The following is a 19,664-nucleotide window of genomic DNA, read 5'->3' as shown; positions in this document are numbered from 1 at the left end:
TTTTAAATTTAACAAATGTGTCATTCTTAGTAAGGATTACTAATAGCATGTCAAGTTGTAGCTTTCAAATTTTACTGGGCTTTAGCTTAGAACATCAAAACACATCATCTTGTTTTAGGCTTTTGTTTTGATAGCATTTTCTATTTGAGCAGAGGTAGAACTGGAAAAATTGAATTCAAAATCAGGATGTATTTTTTTTTTTCACCAAAGAAAAGTCAAGAGGCTAAACATGAACATATCTTGTAGGTTTCCCTTTCGTTACTTTGGTTATTAATATTCCATTTTGAAAACAGCACTGACAGTATAATCATAATATTCTCAGGCATATTCACTTGTGTGACCCAACTGTTAGATCATCTATACAAACACTGGTTATTAGACATGAAGAGATGCAGCTGAAGACACTGCAGAGGGCAATGAAATGTAATTTTAATTATGAGATATGAGTATCCAAAATCACTGCCAATAGATTGCAGCCACCTCTGAGACTGAACACAATAATTTAGGAAGAAATCCTTCCCTGTGAGGGTGGTGAGGCCCTGGCACAGGTTGCCCAGAGAAACTGAGGCTGCCCCATCCCTGGAAGTGTTCCAGACCAGTTTGGACGGGACTTAGAGCAACCTGGGATAGCGGAAGGTGTCCCTGCCCATGGCAGGGGGGTGGAATGAGATGCTCTTCAAGGTCCCTTCCAACCCCAACCATTCTATGATTCTATGAATTTCTGTCTTTTTTGGAGCAGCTTTATATAACTTTAGATATCATTTTATGCTTTTGATGTATCTTTTTAAATATGACAGCAGAAAAAGCATCTTTTTTATTTTAAAAAGGCGATAAAGTTAGATATGACATTTGCATGCAGGATTGGGTTTTTTCATCCTTCCATATGCTAAACAATGAGATTTGAGACTTTGCAAGAACAGTTTGACACACAATGTTCCTCGTTTGACTATTCTCTGTTTTGTTGGGTTTTTTTTAAGGACTTTCTTGTAGTCCTCTGGGTTAAAGATCATGTCTGAGAATCTATGGTATGGGCTAAGGCTGTATATCCATTGAAGTTGGTGAGAGGAGGAGATGGAAGATTTGTTATTGGCAGGAGTTTGTTTTAGAAATACAATAATATTTTTGTTTAATTATGCTTGTCTTTTGCTTATAACTATGCACAGTAGAGTAAATTAAGTCTTTTTCAAATAAGATAAAGGTTAAAATTCACATTTTCTTTATGGAGAGGGCTTGCAATGCATCCTCATGTATCTCTGGAGTTTTTATTTCCTGGCTACAGATATTAACTCTCAGTGACTCTAGAGCAATCTTCCTTGATGTAGAGATGGATTTTGTTTGGGGGCTTTCCCAATTTACGGATCTTGAAGGGTAAATCGGAAAGTATAGGCCAGGTTATGGCGTGTCTCTTTCATTCACAGGCCAGGTAGGACAGGGCTTAGAGCAACCTGGTCTAGTGGAAGGTGTCCCTGCCCATGGTCAGGAAGTTTGAAAATAGATGATCTTTAAGGTCCCTCCTAACCTAAACCATTCTGTGATTCCAGAATTTCCCTGCAAGGGAGGCTCCACAGGCTCCTCGTCATCTTGACAGTAGTAACAAGGGCAGAATTTGTCCGAGCAGTGGTAACTGCTTTATCAGTCCTGTTGATGTTGAGTGATTCTAAACAGAGCTCATATTCTTCTCCTTGAAGTTTTTGGGGAACATGAGGAGTAAAAGTAGTAACATTTAGGGAAAAAAGGTGGGGGAGAGCTGTAATTCTGTGTACAATGGAGCAACTTGCTTAGAGAGTTCAAAGAGCCACTTCTACACAGGCTATTTTCAGGGGAAAACCTCACATTCAGTGATTCACAAAAGTGAAGAGGCACCTTTTGATTTTGAGTTCAAGGTTTACATTAGTAATTTTGTCTGTTTTCTCTGTTAGTATTAATTAAATTGAGATAGTTTAATTAGTATTACTAAATTTGATCATTAGTAGTAATTCATTCTGCCTGCCATACTGCACAAATATGATGAAGCAGAAATAACTAAATTGTTTAATTTCATCTCATTTAATGACTTTACACTCCACCAGGACTTTCATTGGCATCTCACAGTATGTGTGAAAATCGCTCCAAGCTAGGCCAAGACCCAACTCCCTTTAGCCAACCATGTCTAATATGTCCCTCCTCATCCAAAGGCAGATCATGTGCCGCAAAGGCTTTTCTCATTTCTCCACCAGAGAGCTGGCAACCTCTGAAGCCTGGGGTGGTCTTTCCCTGCCCCAGTCAACACAGCTCCTGTATCATCCTGACCCCAGTGGCTTTGATGGGACTTGTTGGCTGCTGCATCCCTGGACAGGGGCTCCCTACGCTGTGGCAGAAGTCCCATCATGGATTCCCATGGCTTCCATTTTTGTTAGAGCAGTCTAGCAAGGTGCAAAGCATCAGGAAAAATGCAGACGGTAAAAGTTCCCATGTTCAGGAGAGTTTTTTTGTTAAGCTCAATTCCCTCTTGGCTTTCTTTTTTTAAGAGCAGTTTTAGAGAGGGGGATTCCCTGCTGAAATGAGTCATTATTCCTCCAGCCTGCTGTCTTCTTTAATTTTAAGGTCATTGTGGCAAAAACACCAGAATTGCCTCCGTGCTCCTATTTCTGTCCGTGTTAATTTGGAGACTGTTTTGATCTCCTTGCCCAGCAACACCTAGGACTTGCCAAAAGCCTGATTCCTCTTCCTTTTTTGCGGCGTCCAAAGCCAACTTTTCTCTGCCCACTTCTCAAAACATGCTGTTATCTTGGCCCCCCTATTCTGATGTTCCCATCTGTCCCTCTGCGCGGAGTGCACCCTGCCAGCCCCACTGTTCCTGCTGCCCACAGCCCAGTTTCTACTTGCACCTCCCAGTCCCCCATCAACCTGTCCCCCCTGTTTTCTGCCCTGCTTTGATCAAGGCTGTGCACACTTAGCTGCCACAGGGTTGCTCATTTGTTCGCTTCACCCACAGACAGAGAGCACAGGCAGGGACCTGGCACTGGGGGCTTTGAGGTGGATTTCGGAGGGAGTGCTCTCTCTCCCTTCCAGTCCAAACTATTCCCTCCTTTGCTTTCCTCTGTGTGCTCTGAAGTATTCTCAGGGCAGCCAAAAAAGGCAGCTGAACTACCTTTTGTAGTTATAGATCAACTACCTTTTGATCCATGATGGGTCTTCTCCTGTTACACACAGGGAGCCCCCAGCCAGGGATGTGTTGGCCGATGAGTCCCGTACAGCTCTGTCGGGACTGTCGATGTGGGGATGATACAGGAGCTGGGTGACCAGGGCAGGGAAAGGCCATTGCAGTCTTCAACCTCTGAAGGTTAAGGTGGCCTTTCCCTGCTCCCTGTTTTCCAGTGGAGAGATGGGGAAAAAAAGGTCTGAAAACTACCTTTTGTACCCCAAACTGCAGAGCAAAGACCCAGAGCCTCTGCAGCAGCTTGCTGGCAGAGTAATCCATCCCACTGGGACCCCTTGACCCCTAGGCCCCTCATGTAGCTCCCGTCACTCTGCTGTTCCCCGCAGGCATGGGACAGGGAAGGAGAGTCCCAGGGCAAACCCCTGAGTGTGTGTGTACGTGTGTATCTGTGCATGTGTGTGCTCAGGCTGTCTCGCTGCAAACGGAGCCTGGGAGGCCCAGGCTGGGGTTGATTTAATTTGGATGACTTTCCCCGATTGTTTAAAGCAATAAAAGTAAAGAAACTTTTTTTGGGGAAATGGTGGTTGAGGGGAGATTATTTTTGCAGTCCTGGTGCAGGCAGAGCTCCTGAGGCTTCAGGGGAGTTTTGCTTGCCTGAGGACTGCAGGGACTGGCTTAAATTGAATAAAACTGTAAGTACAGTATCGGGGACAGGGTAACAAGGAGCTCTGCAAAAGCTACACCACCGGAAAGCACAATGAAGAATAGAGCGGGTTACGCCGCGGTGAAAGTATGTACTGGTTGTTATAACACCGTGCCTCCAGAATAAATTATGTCCCTTTAAAAAGTAATACTTTAACTGCGGAGCTATATAGAGACAATTAAGACGATATTGTTCTCCTCATTTCCCTCCCCCCCGGCTCCCTCCCTCTCTCTGCAGTAGCTCTGTGGAAACTTTTTAATGCTGCAGCTTGAAACTTGGGCCTCTGGGTCTGAAATGCCTGAGAAAGCACTGCGGGCTCTAACTGTAAAACATTCCTTCGGCGGGCCCTGGAAACAGGGCGCGCTGGCGCAGGCGAAGTTCAGAGGGATCACATGGAAATGAGGGCTGGCTGCAGGCTCCCAAGGAGCGGTTTATTTCCCTTAAACCTGAACTTGAACTTGCTAACACGCAGCCGGAGCCTGGGATGGGCGGTGGAGGGGCTAGGAGCGGGGCTGCCGCTGGCCCCGTGCACCCACCAGCTGGGCTGGGGGGTCCCCATGCACCCACCAGCCTTGTGCCGTGTCCAACGGCACTGTAGTTTGGGGAGCCAAAGGGTTTGTTTTTATCCAGGCGAAATGCTGGAAAGTCCCGTTGCAGCCTTGTGTCCCAGTTTCCACGGGAGTTCCCGGCATGAAGTTGTAAGCAGGTCCAAGGCCCGATGCACATTTTATTTCTTAAAAGGAAAGAAATGAGGGAAATTTAGTGTAAGAAACATGGAATTGCTCCACTCTAGAGCAAATTTAACTGTACTTCCAGCAGAGGAAAATATGGGGCTGTCTAAAAACGAGGCGTAAAGTGCAGAACTCAGCCCCCCCTTGCAGCACATTTGCTTTTACATCGCCGTAGTAGATGTAAACCGTGAGGCAGGTTTTAAAGTTGGTTTTGCTTCTTTGATTCCATGTATCCTGCTGTTTTCTTCTTCTCTTGCAAAAGTCTGTATCGGGGGGAGCGAGGTGCCGATGCCAGCGGGTGTCACCCAGGTGTGGTGGCAGAGGTGGCTGCTGTCCTGGTCACAGGCGTGGGGCAACTTCCTCCCCCTCTCCTCGCAGCTGGACTTGGCTGGGGGGGTCATATTTTGGTCATTTCTGATTACTCCCTAACAATTTTGGCTATGTTTATAGCAAAACTTTGAAAGGATGAATGGGTGAAAAAAATCCCTTTTGGCAGTAACTCAGGAAATATCTACAAAGATGTCCTTTCTGGAGCAGGATCTTATTTCAGGGTTTGTGTTAGGATCATTTTTATTCTGTGACAGCACATAAAGAGAGCGGGACAGAGCAATGAGGTCTGGCATAGCTAAAATCCCTTCTGTGTGTGTGAGGTTATATAGTTTATCAATGCAGAAACCACCATGGACTTGGAAAAGTAAACAGCTGGCTTGGGTCTGTGCGCTGCACTCCGGAGTTGTCTGCAGGATTTAAATGGCTCGCCTGTGATTTTCGGAGCAGGGCAAATATATATAGTTTTTCTTTTAAACATGTCAAAAGGTTTTTTGCAGCCATTTGTTTTCTTAGATCCTTTTTTATTTGTTGTGATTTACCCTTATGATTAATTTTGGTTTATTTTGCTTTTACAAAGGGCTTCACTGCCACCAGCAAGTCTACAAATAAATAATAATTAAAAAAAAAAGCTTCCATCCCAGTCAGAAAAACCTTGTGGCTGCAACAAATATCAGAGAAAGCCATCGTCTCTCTCAAAGATTTCATCTCACCCTCCACTTAATCCGCTTGCTGTACCTCAGATCTCAAGTAACTTTCATACTGTGGGCTCACTTTAATGGATAGAATCTATTTTTCATGAAAAAAGCAGGAAATAAGCTGTCTTTCGTACAAAGATTTACAAAATGTAATCATTGTTGAAATATTCTCTTTGAACTGCCTTGTCCGCAGGGGTGTCTGGCTCCCAATACCCCCATTTCTTTAGAACACCCTTACAAGTTCTTCTGGTAGATCAGGTACACTGGTGGTTCTGGTCTTTGATGTCTTGAATGAATGAAAGAAAAGCATAATAAAAGAGAGCTGTTGATCAAGCATAAAATACTCTTTAAGCTGACAGAATGGCAGAGTTAACACATTCTAAGCTGCTTTTAGGTTTTTCCTTTTTTCCTCACATTTTCCTGTGCTTTGTGTACAGTGGGGGTTTTTATTTTTTGAAAAGTCTCTGATCTATGTAGTATGCCGTCCTCTAACAAAAACCAAAATGGGATTGTTTCTCTCTCTTTCTCCCTTTCTTTTTCCTCTCTCTCTTTCACGCCACTATCTTTTTTTTTCTTTTTTTTAAACAGCAAGGTTTGCAGTTTAGCGTGGCTGCAGTCAGCTTTCAGCCGACCAAGCAAAGTTTAGAAGTTATTTTGCAGATTTCAAAGTCAGTTTACTAACAAATAAATGAACTTCGTCACTTGACTATTTAGAAAACTGGAGGAAAACTATAATGTCCCCCAAAGAAAAGGGAAGACCCTCTGCCTAAATGCAGTTTTGCAAACCGAAAGACGGGCAGGAAAATGACCTCATTGTGAGAGAACTTTCTTTTAGAGGCAGAGAAAGGGGAAAGTTTTCTTCCTGTAGATCTAATTTAGATCTTAAGTTCCCATACATTATTTATACATTATATTCCGTGTGCCAGCCTACTCTGCTGGCTGGGTTACATTTCAAACATTTGCCATTGATAAGTCTTTGCTGTATTATATTCAGGCTAAATGCGAATATGTCATAGCGCAGTCAATCTTTAATCCGCTGAGCTCCAGGTCAGGGCAGCAGGGGGTCCAGCACTCAGAGCATTGCTTTATACTTAAGAAACATCTGGGGCCAGCTGGGACACTTTACTGGAACATTCAGATGTCTGAAACAACAGCAGGAGTTACTGTATGAGTGTGTTTTCATAGGTTTGGGAGGGTTTGGGGTGACTTATTTAAAAACACTAGCTGTTCCCAACTTGAGGTTTGAACCCAAGCAGAAATCTTGCCTGAAGTGAGTTTGTTGGTCCCAGGAGAGAAGTGGTTTGGACTACTATACATTTTTAATAGTCAGCAGGCAAAAGTCCATATTACAAAATTATTGCATGTAATTTAATGCAGTTTGCCACAACTGGCATTCCCACAAAAACTATGGGATGCAGAGCTACTGTATGTATTGCCTGGAGACTAGTGTCTCTCCTGGGATGGGTTTTATCTGCCTCAAGACAGTATAAATGTGCTCATAGCGGGGCGTGTGACTCTCCTGGGTACGGATATTGGACAACCAGAAGATTCTCTCACTCTTTTATGTCCCTTTGGGGATGACCAACATGCTACTTACATCCCTGTTGGTATTTCATTTTGGAAAATATAATTACTAAATAATTAATCCCAGCTCTAAGAAAATAACTTCCATAGGCACAAAGGTGACCTTGTCTTTAATATTCACCTTTCGCTCCTATGCAGTAGGATCAAATTTCGTGCCTGGAGAAACGCGGGAGAAATTACTAGAAAAGTAGGATGAATTCAGACGTGGGGTAAACCAAAGGCAGTTACTTTATCTGCAGGAGCCCTCCAGCCACCAGAAGCTGAACTGCCACTGCCTTCCCTCACCCTGGCAACCCTTTTGAAGTGGCATCAAAGCCCCAGTTTTGGCCCCTTGCTTTTACATGATGCACCGTGGGGAAGAGCCTTCCCAGGACCTCTCACAAGGTGATGCCAAAAGGACCAGTTTGCTGCCTAGTTGTTCGCATCCTCATTTTACCTTTACAACCAGAAGGACTCGTTACCCCAATTCACCTTCCTGGAGTTAATGTTTGTGAGAGCCTTGAAGTTCTTGAGGTGACTGAAGAGTCATTCCCAAAGCAGCCAACTAAACTGATGCGCCGCGATGAGTCCTCGTGGGTGCCGGTGGTCATGGCTCGGGTTCAGCTCGGCTGCCCAAACAGCTGCTTTGCCGGCAAGCTCTAAAGCTGTAAAGTTTTTTTTTTTTATTTAGGCTCTTATCAAAGGTGGGTTTTCCCGCCTGGGCTCGTGCAGCAATAGCTTCCTGCACACACAGCTGTGCCCAGGCCAGCAACGGCCACAGCACTGTGGCAGCCACATTTGAAGTCCTGATGGCACCAACCCTTCCCGCCGCCAGGCAGCTGAACTGGGCTGAAACCTAAAGAAAATGGCTAACACAGAGCAGGTCTGAGCCCTGAGTGGATATGGGGAAGCCAAAGTTCCTATGTGTAGAGTTTGTCAGAGTTTCAAACGTGTGAATGTCCTTAAATAACCTACATCGCCCGGAGAAATAAGCCAACTGTCACACCCAGTTCTGGATTCCACATTAACAACCTCCTTCCGCAGCGTTAAACTTTGCCCTTGAGGACTTTTGTTTAACTTCTTAATTCGAAAAACAGATAGGGAGGGTGTAGAGCCCCGGCTTTCTGTGCTAGCTGAAAGGTCCCATTGTTGGGGCAGGAGATGTGCAGGTAGAAGCAAACTGAACAGGTTTGGGTTTGACTGTCGTTCTGGTTTGAAGCATGCGAGAAGTGCTAGCTGTGAGGCCTGGAGCTGGGGTGAGGGATAGCATGCAGGAAGGCTGGTTTAAGGAGGTTTTAATAAATAATGGGCCTGTTCCTGGGCTCCTGACTCAGGCAGAAACTGGTACCAGAGTCAATGAGGCACTTTGAGCTTTTCTCCTGTTAAATATCCTGAATCGTGGAGTGTTTCTTTGCTGTTCTTCCTCTACAAAAGAACTGATTGTCAGAAGTGGCTGGAGAATTTTCTGCTATCTCCAGAAGAGCATAAGAAACAAATGGATTTGCGCTATCAAAGAACCATAATTGCCATCTCAGACTTCCTGTTTAGGATTCAGTCAAGTAGATATTGTTTATGGATCATAAAACCTTACTACTGTGAGGATTCTCAGATACTGGCAGCGCCAAGTTTCAACTTTCATGGTGCTGTAAATTAGAGGGGGTGGGGGGAAAGTGTGATAATACTCCTCAGAGAACAGTAAAACAGAGCTCTGCAATGGTTAAATGGAATTTTATAAGCACATTCAGTGTGGAACTGTTTTGCATTACATGAGTTGAATACCTTAGAGATGACACACATCTGCAGGCACTTTATTAAATCCTTAGTCAGCACTTTTCAACCTGATGAGATTACTTCTTCATTTGACTGGAGAAAGGGAAGCAAAGATCTCGTACCGGACTGCAGAATTCTTTCTGATGTTTCACCTTGAGCGCTGGGGAAGGACAGAGAGATGCTCGGCAGGACAATACAGACCTGCAGTGGCACCAACAACTGTGTGGCAGTAATTTTACTGAATGGGACCTTTAGCTCCAGTGGATTCATTTAGCACTAAACTCACTGAGAGTACTGCAAAGTAAATAGAAGGGAAATAAAATACCATCTCTTTTATGAAAACGCACAGAGATAATATCATCCTGGCAATATTGTGATAGTGTCCATGATTTAAATGGAGATTTTAAATTAAGAAAGGCAATACGGCGTTCTCCGAGTGGGTGCAGTCGGATAGGTTACAGAACTGAAGGGATAAAGTGGGTAAGGTGGTTAGACATTGAGCAGAGCTCTAAAACAAGGCATAAAACCACTTCAGCCATCTGAATGTAGCGATCTAGGCTTCTTTTTTCCTCCTCTAAGCCCCCTAATCATGCCAAAACCAAAGTTGACAGATCCCAACTATTGGATCTCCAAGTGCCTAACACACTTCCTAGACGTTTTTATTTGAGGCACGGAGGTCTCCTCTCCCTCGAAGAGAAGTTTCACAGGTGCTTCAGAGGAACAATAGTGCTCTTCAGCCCTAATCCTGGAAGACTTAGACGTGTATAGGAGGCTTGAGGGGGATATGAGATCTTAATATTAAAATGATTAGTAGAAAAAGGAGGATCATTCTGTGTGTGCATTTCAGCTGTAAGATGCTCTAAATTAAACTGGTGTCCCGAGAGCGGTGCTGGTGGGATCTGCCGGGTAAATGCGCTCTCTGTCTCGCTGTTCTGCTGCCTCAGCCCATAAAACATCTCATCCAAGTGGGGCTGCAGGAGCAGGCGAAGCGGGATGCAGCTGTTGGTGAAGCACTTGGAGTTTGGGTCCTGTAAAAGCAGCTTTTCAGTCAAGGCGATGCAGAGCCCCGGCACGGAAGTTTTGAAACTCCCCGTGCAGTTTGGTTTGGGTCGATCCTGTAAGGGTTAATTAAGTTTTTCATTGGTATTAAGGCCGAGCAGTGTCTGCAGGAGTCATATTGACACCCTAGTGCATGGTAACTCTACTCCTTTATTGACATGTTGCTAGTCAGGAGCACAATAGCGCTCTGTGTCTGCAAATCATTGCTAAAATCATCTCAAGAAAAAAAAAAGTTTGAAAGCCCAACGCGAGACAAAGGCCCCAGAGCTGCACTGCGCCGCTCAAAACTCCCGAGTCAGCAACTTCTATTGATTAAAAACTAACCTTTAAAGTAACTCGCAGAGTGTGTGGTTAGCATTTAAATTTAAACATGTCATGAGTTGATTTGTGTTACTGAATACCAACTCCGAAGGAGTTACATTCACATCAGATTTTTTTTTTTCTAATTCCCTTAAGCAGCTAAAGTATTTCATGAAATGTCAATAGGGCAGGGGGGAAAAAAAAGGTGTTTTGGAGGGAGGGGACTCGCACCCAGCCTCGCCGTTTCTTTTCCCATGCAAATAGTCACCCCAAAAAGAAAAGTGTGGGGAGCGACACACAATAATTAGACCTTTGTCTAACTTTCCCAAGTGCCAGAGAAAGACAGATTAATTAAATATACAACAGTGTTAGTTTTTGGAGTGGGGGTCTCTCTTGCTGTGGAGGTCATAAATTAGGCAGAATAAATAGTTCAGTGTGTTGGGAGCGGGGCTCGACGTCAGCGCGGCTGGCGGCGGTGGGAGGGCGCAGCGCCGCGCTTGCGGATGGCGGTCACGTCTGGGGCTGTCTGGTTGCCCTTAGCAACGAGACATGATGTAACACCGGGATGAACTTGAACTTGGGGGACTTGAAAAGGGAACAATAGACCAGAGCAATCAATAAAGCCTATTTCAGTGAAGGATTACAGAGCCGCTCTGGGGTAACCTTGTCTGCGAGGCGCGGGGTGAATAGCGAGATGCGTGAAGGAGCGCGGGGCGGCGGGGGACGGACCGACGGACCGGTCGGGGCGGACGGACAGACGGACTGATGGGCGGGGGGGGCGGCGGAGATCGGGCGGGCGAAAGGACCTCGCCGCTGCCAGCTCCGGCCCCGCGCAGCCCCACCTCCGCAACCTCTGAGCTTCTTTTTTTTTTTTCAGCTCCTGCTTTTTTTTTTTTTTTTTTTTTTTCTTTTTAATCAGCTTCTGAAACGAGGGAATAGTGGCGAGGGCAGCGGCTCCCGCCACCCGGCGGGCCATGTGCCGGGCCAGCGGCCATGGAGCCAGCCGGACATCGGCGCTAAGGATAGGAACCATCGCCTCGCTGTGTTCAACCCCTCCACTCCATCACCTCGCAGTGTTCAACCGTTCTACCCCATCACCTCTCAAATCTTTAACCCCTTTACTCCATCCCTCACAGTGCTCAACTCCTCTACTCCATCCCCTCTCAGTCTTAACCCTCCTTAACTTCATTGCCTCTCAGACTGTAACCCCTCTACTCCATCACTTCCCAGTTTTAACCCCTCTACTCCACCTCCTCTTAATCTTCAACCCTTCTGCTCCATGCCATCTCAGTCTTTAACCCCTCCGCTCCATACTGGGCGCTGCCACAGTTCCCAGCCTGACCAAAAACTGTCACACTCAAACAACAAGTATGAGAGATGATCCTGCAAAGTTTGGAGGAGCTGGCAGCTGGTGGTAGTTGGAGGTGCCTCCAGCACAGCACAGCCCACACTCCACGTCCCTGCACCCACCTAAAATCAGTCTAGCTCCGCAGTTAGGGAGGGGAACGGGACTTGGCTCTGCTTCACGAACCCTGCCAGAACTTTCCTCTGTTTATAAACTTTACATATGAGAACTATTTCGTTTAATTGCAGCCTGAGTAAGTCTAAATATAAAATCTGTAGGCAATAGATGGAGCTGATATGGGACTGGTGTGTTTGTATTCAGAAGGGCGAGTGGAGGAAGAGTTAGTTAATGAGGTGTATTGGAAGCAGGACAACTTCTCCAATCGTGCTGTTTATTTTACCAGTTCCTACCTCCATGGCAAGACCACATAATCTCCAAGTCCCACATGAAACTTGCCTCAGAGTCTTCTGTAAATGTTCATAAATCCTCCCTGAGCTGATTGTGCTATCAATCATGTCAGACGCCAAAAAGGAACGGAGGAAAAAGTTGGTAAAACTTGTCGTCGGTTTGTACGTGCACACGTACACACCTCATATATTACAGGATCCCGAGGAAAAACGTGGGGTATCAGCAACAGCTCTTTAATACCTGAGTCTTTCTTGTTGTATTACTTTACTTCAGGCTAAATAGTTGCCGCTTGTTGGTGTATTCCCACAGCAATATGTCATTGCCAAGTAGCATCCCCCCGCGCACACAGTCCCAGGGCCTAACACTGCTCTTATTCATCCCGAGATCAGGTTAGGCTGACCTCGCTGGGGCCGAGCCGGGTCTCCCTGGTGCGGTGGCACTGCCCTGGCTCCAGCAGAGCCCGCTCCAGCTTTCCAGCAGTGTTTATTTTCCTATCGAGGAGCGAAATTGTTTTCTGTGCATCTGCGCCGTTGGGTTAAGGACGGTATTGTTGCAGAGCTGAATTCCCAGGGAATTCCCTCTCTTTGGGGAAAAGAAAAAAAAAAGATTTTCCCAAAGACAAGCTATTAGTTGAGGCCCATGTTTTGTTTTGAAACACAAGTATGGGCAGAGATACGGGACATTTTTGCTGATCCACTTTCCCCCAGATTTGCTTTATCCTGGCTTTTCTCTAGCGATCCACATTTCTCCTAAGAAAACAGCCCTGTTGTTGAATTTCTGTGCATCTGTTCCAGCGAGACAGTTGAAGCAGGGCAGTATAAAGCAACAGATGCTTATGCTGGCACATGCCTAAATACCCAAGAAAACCCCGACTGCAGGGTGATAAATGGCACAGAGAGGCAAATGTGTATCGCCTTTTCAGGGGATTAGACAAAAGTGAACTGGAGGGATCTTCAAGCCATCATCTATTAAAAAGATTGATAACTTGTAACGTGACATGACCCCCGCGTTCATCTGTAGCTATGTCCAGCAACTGTCGGCGAGAAAAAAAAAATATTGATTTGTACAGTATTTTTAATTAAGCTTTGTAATTAGGTCAATTCGTCACGGTCTCAATTAGCCCCCCTCTTGGCGGAGGAGCTGGCGGCAATGCCCGGAGCCCTTGGGGAAGCAGCGAGAGCGGGCGGCGGCGCTGACACTTCTCCTTTCTCTTTTTGCAGTCCTGGTACCTGGGATAAAAGTCTCCGCTTCCCACCACCCACCGGACAGACCACCAGACCCCTTCCCACCTCTGTAACATGGAAGCAGCAGCAACGCAGCGCAGCGACTTCACATCGGCGGAAGGGGAGGCGAGCAGACACCGACAGCAAACTAGTACATGGAAATGGCAAACGTTATGGTTGAATGGCAAAGGCCGTAACTTTCTCGAGATTTTATTTTATTTTTTCTTTTTTTTTTTTTTTTTTAGACAACTTTAGGACTGTTGTAATTTCTCATATGGTGCTGGAAATGGTTGGGCTTCATAACTTTTGAAGTGTTTCATTGGTAGTGTAAGCGTTAGGTGACACTGAGTAGAACTAGCCTCTGCTGCTGCTTACCAACTCGCTGTTGTAACACACTTTCCATATGGAGCCTAACTGTTTTACAGTATCCTCATCGGATTTTCCCATACAGGTGTGAGACTTCTTGAGAAATCATGAAACACACTTAAACTATAACTTTTGTAGTAGCTGAATTCTGCAATATATAACTTACCGGACAGACATAGAGCATGTTTTTCTGTAACATATCGGGGAAAAAAAAAAAACAGGTTTTTTTTGTTGTTGTTGTTGTTGGGGTTTTTTTTCTTTTTTTTTTTTTTTTTACAGTCGGCACTTAGAGATGTAACATGAACCATAAGAGCATTGTCAACAATTTTTTTCCACTCGATTGCAGAGCGATTTAAAACATCAAACTACTACTATTCACTAAAAAAAAAAAAAAAGAAAAAAAAGAAAAAAGTTTGAAATGCTGCACTTACATTTAAAAAGAAAACATTTTTCAACAATTTTCAACAATTACACAAAAATTCACGCAGAAATGGGGAAGTTGGTCTGTTTTGACAGAAACTGACAGGAATCAATCAAAACAATCGAATTTTGAATTGAGTAAAGTGCAATTTCATTGGATAGCTAAATATCTTTGTAAGATAGAGATTGTTGAAAATTCTATTTTTGTTTTCCAAGTCCTTCCACCCCAGGACTCTAAATTATTGGGGTAAAAAACAGCCTTGCAAGAAAAAGGGGAGCTATTTTTGCTTTTTATGTTTTTTATTGTTGAACTTGTATCCCTTTAAAACTGAAGGAAAATTAAAAAAAAAAAAAAACAAATCTAATGGTGCTTTTACCACAATATGTTAACTACATTAAATGCTAATTAATCATTTTCTGTTATCAAAGCACATAACTAAAATGAAATCATAATATCTGTTAATTTTATAAGCTAAAAGTCACTATAATGGATTATGCCAATTCTGACAAATTTTACGTGTTTCCGGCAATATAGGGTTTATCAGTTCTCAAACACCTTGGGAATAAGAGAAAATGGTCCAGAAAGTAAAACACCTTTGTGTCCCTGAACTGGTACATTTTCTGGACTGCAAAGAACACAATACAGAAACGAACAATGCTGATCTTACAACTTATGCCAGTTCAAAGCAAGGGCACTTGCTAAAGAAGAAAAAAAAACAGACAAATAAAAAAATCTTAAAAAAAAAAAAAAAAAAAAAAAAAAAAAAAAAAAAAAAAAAAAAAAAAAAAAAAAAAAAAAAAAAAAAAAAAAAAAAAAGAAGTTTGGACCCCAAACGTCCTGTATCTTATGTACAAAAAAAAGGAAAAAAAAAGAAAAAAAAAAAAAGAGTGCAAGTGATTTTTTCTATCAGACAGCGGAGCACCCCTTTGCTTCACATGCAACTTTAAGAAGGTTTCCTATACTATACATATATATACGTTCTGGTTGGCGAGTCCAGCTAATCAGAGAAAGTCTCTGCATGTTCTAGTGTTAGTAACTAATTTTTATATAGTTAATGTAGGGTAAAGTAGAGTGCATTAAGACACAATATTGTAATCCCTATTCCAGGCACTTGCCTTTAAACTATGTTTGTTCGACCCTTCAGAAGGGTTTCTACTACTGTCCTATACAATCAAGTAACTGAAATTCTTGGGAAGACACTTTGCTCCTCATCTTTTCCCTGAAACAATGTTTTGTTTTGTTTTCTTAATTTGCACGAAACAAAAAAAAAAAAAAATTCCATATCAATGTGCCTTGCCCTGGATAGCGATTATTTGTGGAATTGTTGCACATGTTCCTATATTGAAAAGGGTTTTTCCCTAGTCAAGCATTTGGAGACACTTTTTGTAAATGTGACTTTTATGTCAGCCATTGTCAGTTCCAACATCTAGAATTAAATAGGATGTTAGTTGTTCCGCAGATAGGAGTAGTGTTTATTGTCCTGTATGGTCAGTGGCAGTGCTATTCTGAGATCTGTAGATGCTAGATTATCAGTATTTTTGGATGTTGCTGCATTTTACCTTTTATTTGGAGTCTTCCTTTTTTGTTTTGTTTTCTCCCAGATATATGAAAATATGCAATACCTGCTTATATCATGTAGAAAAGCTTAGCAATTATTAATTTTTCTTTTAATTTTTTTTTATTTGACCAAAGTTGGTGCTGCACTTGACGCAGTGTGTTTTAGGTGTTTGTCTTTGTACTTTTGTGATTTTTGAATGCACATGCAGGAAGGGCTCTTCTTAGAGAAGCAGTCAAACTGTGAAGCACTAAGCTGAACCCTGCTTCAAGCAATTTTTGTTTTACAACTGTTCCTTTCACAAGCAAGCCTTAAAAAAAAAAAAAACTTCCTTTTTCTTCAGATCCCACACCCATTTTTATTAGCAGACTGCAATCAATCCACATTCAATAAAAGTATATAATGCCCATTTTTATATGCACGTTTTTAAACTTCCAAGTTCTGAAAATTGTTTACTGGTTATTCTCTATTTAAGGAAAAAATAAAATGTTTTGGATTTTCATATGTGTCTGATAAGTGGTTGAGTAGTCATTTTGCTCTATTGTATTGTGTGATTGTTAGTATATGGTATCACATCCTCTAGCCAGCATCCTTTGCCTTCCCTATAGCACTTAGCTGGGCATTACTTTATTAAGACATATGTGCACTAAAAAAAAAAAAAATAGCAGCTTTCAGTGCTTCACAGTGAAGGGAAAAAAGCCTAGACAAACATTTTGTCAGAACCTTGCTATGAGACAAGGTATTACCAGTAAATTGGTTGTATATACAATAAAATTGCACCCTTTTTTAAACAAAACAAACTAAGCAATAGTTTGGGCAGTTAGTTGTTTTTAGTGAGCATGTTGTAGTCATGGCTGCAAAGAGAGAGAATTAAACTGCCCACTCAGAAGATATGTAATTTGTATGTTGTATAGTTTTATTGATTACACTGATTTATTCTACCCTATTTTATAATGCAGGACTTTTGTAATGTTGTTTAAATGAGGAAAAATTTCTGTCAAATTAGCTTAGTGGAATTTCTGATTGTTCGTTATAAAGGCAGCGTTCATAGAATTGCTTTTTTTTTTTTTTTTCCTTTGGGAACTGGATTTAAGTTAAAAACTTTCCCGTTTCCTTTTTTTGTATGTATTTAAATACAGTTATTTTTCTTCTCTCAATGGTATAGCATATTCCTATGCTTGAGAAGTATAGGCTACTGAAGAACCATTGTAAATGGACATTACAGGTATGCTGTATTTTTGAAGGTATTTTTGTCATATTAAGTTTGATGACGCTAAAGTTAGGGAACTCTGAGCAGAATTGCGAGAAAAAAAAATGTTTTAAAGGCTTTAAAACATTAGGTAGGAGGTCAAGGGTGTTAACCAACAGGGGTTGTAAAGTATTACACACTAAATTCAGTTTGCATTCACCTTCCTCTCACGCAGGAAACGCGGCAGTTCCGTTCTGTGCAGGTGTAGAGAACAAACAGTGTTTTAGTCCTCCGAGGAGTGGGGAGGCGAGCAGGGATGAGGCAGGAGGGATGGAGCATCCATATACCATCCATCCCTCCATCCCGTGGGGGTGCGGGAGGGAGCGGGGCCGGCGGCTGGAGCCCCCCGAAGGGTCACAGCCCCGCTCCCGCTCCGGCCGCTCTTTTTGAGTCACAAGAACAACTTTTTTCCTCCCCGTCTCCTCTCCAGAACCGTCAGACGCACAAATACTCTGACCTGTACCCACCCCCCGCCCATCCAAATTTAAAGCCCTAGGGATGGCTTAGCGCGAATTGACTTTTACTCAAGTTAATTCCTTTGTTTTTCCCTCTTTTGGGTTTTTGGTTTTTTTTGAGCGAGGGCACTTGCTTTTCTCATGCCGCACACCCCAGCAATGCCATTTATTATTTATTCTTCTTCCTTTATAATAAAAAACTTTCGGGCTTCAAGTTTAGGCAGCCATGGTACACTTTGTCTCTGTTGCTTGTTCCCCCTCCCCTTAAGGTCAAAGGGGAAAAGAAACACCAAGTTTTCTCAACTCCACAGTATTCAGTCAGCCCACAGGAATATGCAAAATCCCTCTAACATTTTTTTTTTCTTTCTCTAGTTTTCTTTGTTCCGTATATTTGCAGCTTTGTAGTAACAGTGTTATAAAATATTTACTGTACAAAAATACAAAAAAACCCAGATACATAGCCTAAAACAGTTTTTTTTTCCTTGTGGTGAATTATTTTTTTTTTTTAAGAATGTCAGTTAATATTGTACTTTGCATTGTGTCTCTGGAAATATCTTTTTTTTTCTTTTTTTTTATTGGTAGAAGGCCTCCATCGAACAAAATTAAAACCATAACCGGCATGACAATGTAAGGAGAGCTTCAATGGCACCTAAACAATAAATAAATAACAAAATCAACCTCATGAGGTCTGTCGGAGGCAGGTCTTGTGAAGTTAACACTGCCTGCTAGGCAGGATTTTCATTAAATCAAGCTTACAATGCCAATTTTGTCTTGAAGTCAATGCATGTATTACTGTTTGACAGTAAACCCAGCTATGCCATCATCAAGTCCAAGGCTGCGCAATAGTCTAATTAGTATCGAGTACATTTTCCTTTTATTTTTTCCAATAAAAAAGCAGTGGGATGAAAATTGCTTTGATATATAGCAGGTAACATTGAAGCTATTCCATAGCACTTAACTGTAGTGAATACTGTGTCACCAATTCTGAAATCAATTTAATGTTTAATGCAAATCCATTACATGGTGCTATTACAGGCTGGCAAAATGATTTACAAAAATGTGACAACTTGGGCTCAATTCACTCTGCTTTCCAACAATGTAAATGCATAGCAGTGTTTATCTGCATGAAAACTATGCACTAATCTATCTGAAAAAAAAAAAAAAAAAGAAAAGAATATATCAACTTTGGTATCTACTTTCCGTTTACTTCGATCCTTGCCTTTTCGGTCATTGTTATAATGCCAGCTTTAGGACAGAAAGAATTATAAGAAAACCAGCATAATACCTGATATATTAAAATGTAGTGCCTGTGAAATCTGTATTATATTGCTCTTCTGAAGTAAGATTTTTCTACACCGGTAGCCTTCGCTGTCTGTCAGAACCTTCTGATATAGGTGATGTAAAATAACCGTACAATATTAATGCATGCTATTCCATAATGCTTAGTAGCTGTATGAATATTACTCAAAGTTATGTTAGTCTTTTTTTCTGACTTGGTTCTTGTCAGATAGGTTTAAAGATATTTCACTGAGAACGCAAATTCTGTCTTTATTGATTTGGGGTGTTTTCAGTATTTTGGAGGTATACATTTACTTAAATTCAGTATTACTTGTGTTTTGGGTTTTTTTTCTTTTTTTTCTTTTTTTTTCCTTTTCTTTTTTTTTTTTTTTTCCCTAGAGGGCAGGACATGGTGTTTGAGACCAGAAATCCGTGCCTGGTAAGATTTTCGTCTCGAAAAGCTACCCTAAGAATTCAGAGAGCTTGCTCTGAAGAACAGTTCAAATTGAAGGGACAGTCCTTTAAACCCACAAACGAGACCGAGCTCATGTTGTGAGAGATTTCTTAATGGGCAGCGGTGAACCAGGTACCCATGCTTGACCCTTCTTCACACCAGACTTCCTCATATAGAAAGAAAAAAACCCTTTAAAAAAAAAAAAAAAAGAAAAAAAGAAAAAAAAAACCTCATGTGGTTGTTTAGTTTCATGCACAGTTGCAATATTTTTCTTCAAACTCTGTACAAACTTTGGGCCCGATTCATAAAAGCTCCTTTGCTATTAACACGGGGAGGTTGGTGGGCTTTTCTCCTCCAAATTGAGGACAGGTTTCACCTTGGCACGTGCGCCTGCTGGTTCTCCTCTCCCTCCCTTTCCCCTGTCCGCCTCCCCAAACCCCACAGAGACCAGGAATGGATGGGAAGGGGTTGTGGAGGCGGTGAGGCAGCACAGGACCATGCTCCGAACGCTAGAGGTGCAGCTGGCAGGAGGAAAGGGGGACATGGGAGAGGACGGCTCCGTGCCTCGCTCAGGCTGGTGCTGGGGGCCCGGGACATGGCAGCACGAGGAGACTCGATTA

The 19,664-nt window shown here is 42.6% G+C and overlaps 1 protein-coding gene across 17 annotated transcripts in view; it reads left to right on the top strand.

The window, feature by feature from the left end:
• Window positions 1-19,252, top strand: part of NFIA (nuclear factor I A) — a 412,008-nt gene extending 392,756 nt beyond the window's left edge. For 16 of the 17 annotated variants that reach the window (XM_027883107.1, XM_027883111.1, XM_027883120.1 and 13 more), the window contains one exon: window positions 13,264-19,252. In XM_027883107.1, the coding sequence (XP_027738908.1) occupies window positions 13,264-13,281 (18 nt within the window). In that variant the 3' untranslated portion in view covers window positions 13,282-19,252. The remainder of the gene's footprint in view (window positions 1-13,263) is intronic. The other variant, XM_027883109.1, reaches the window with a different exon arrangement.
• The last annotated feature ends 412 nt before the right edge of the window (window positions 19,253-19,664 follow it).

The sequence above is a fragment of the Empidonax traillii genome, unplaced genomic scaffold, assembly GCF_003031625.1.
Source record: "Empidonax traillii isolate 1590-97213 ecotype Southwest subspecies unplaced genomic scaffold, ASM303162v1 scaffold118:size1038473, whole genome shotgun sequence".
Classification (NCBI taxonomy): Eukaryota; Metazoa; Chordata; class Aves; order Passeriformes; family Tyrannidae; genus Empidonax; species Empidonax traillii.
This window is presented reverse-complemented; position numbering and strand designations above follow the sequence as displayed.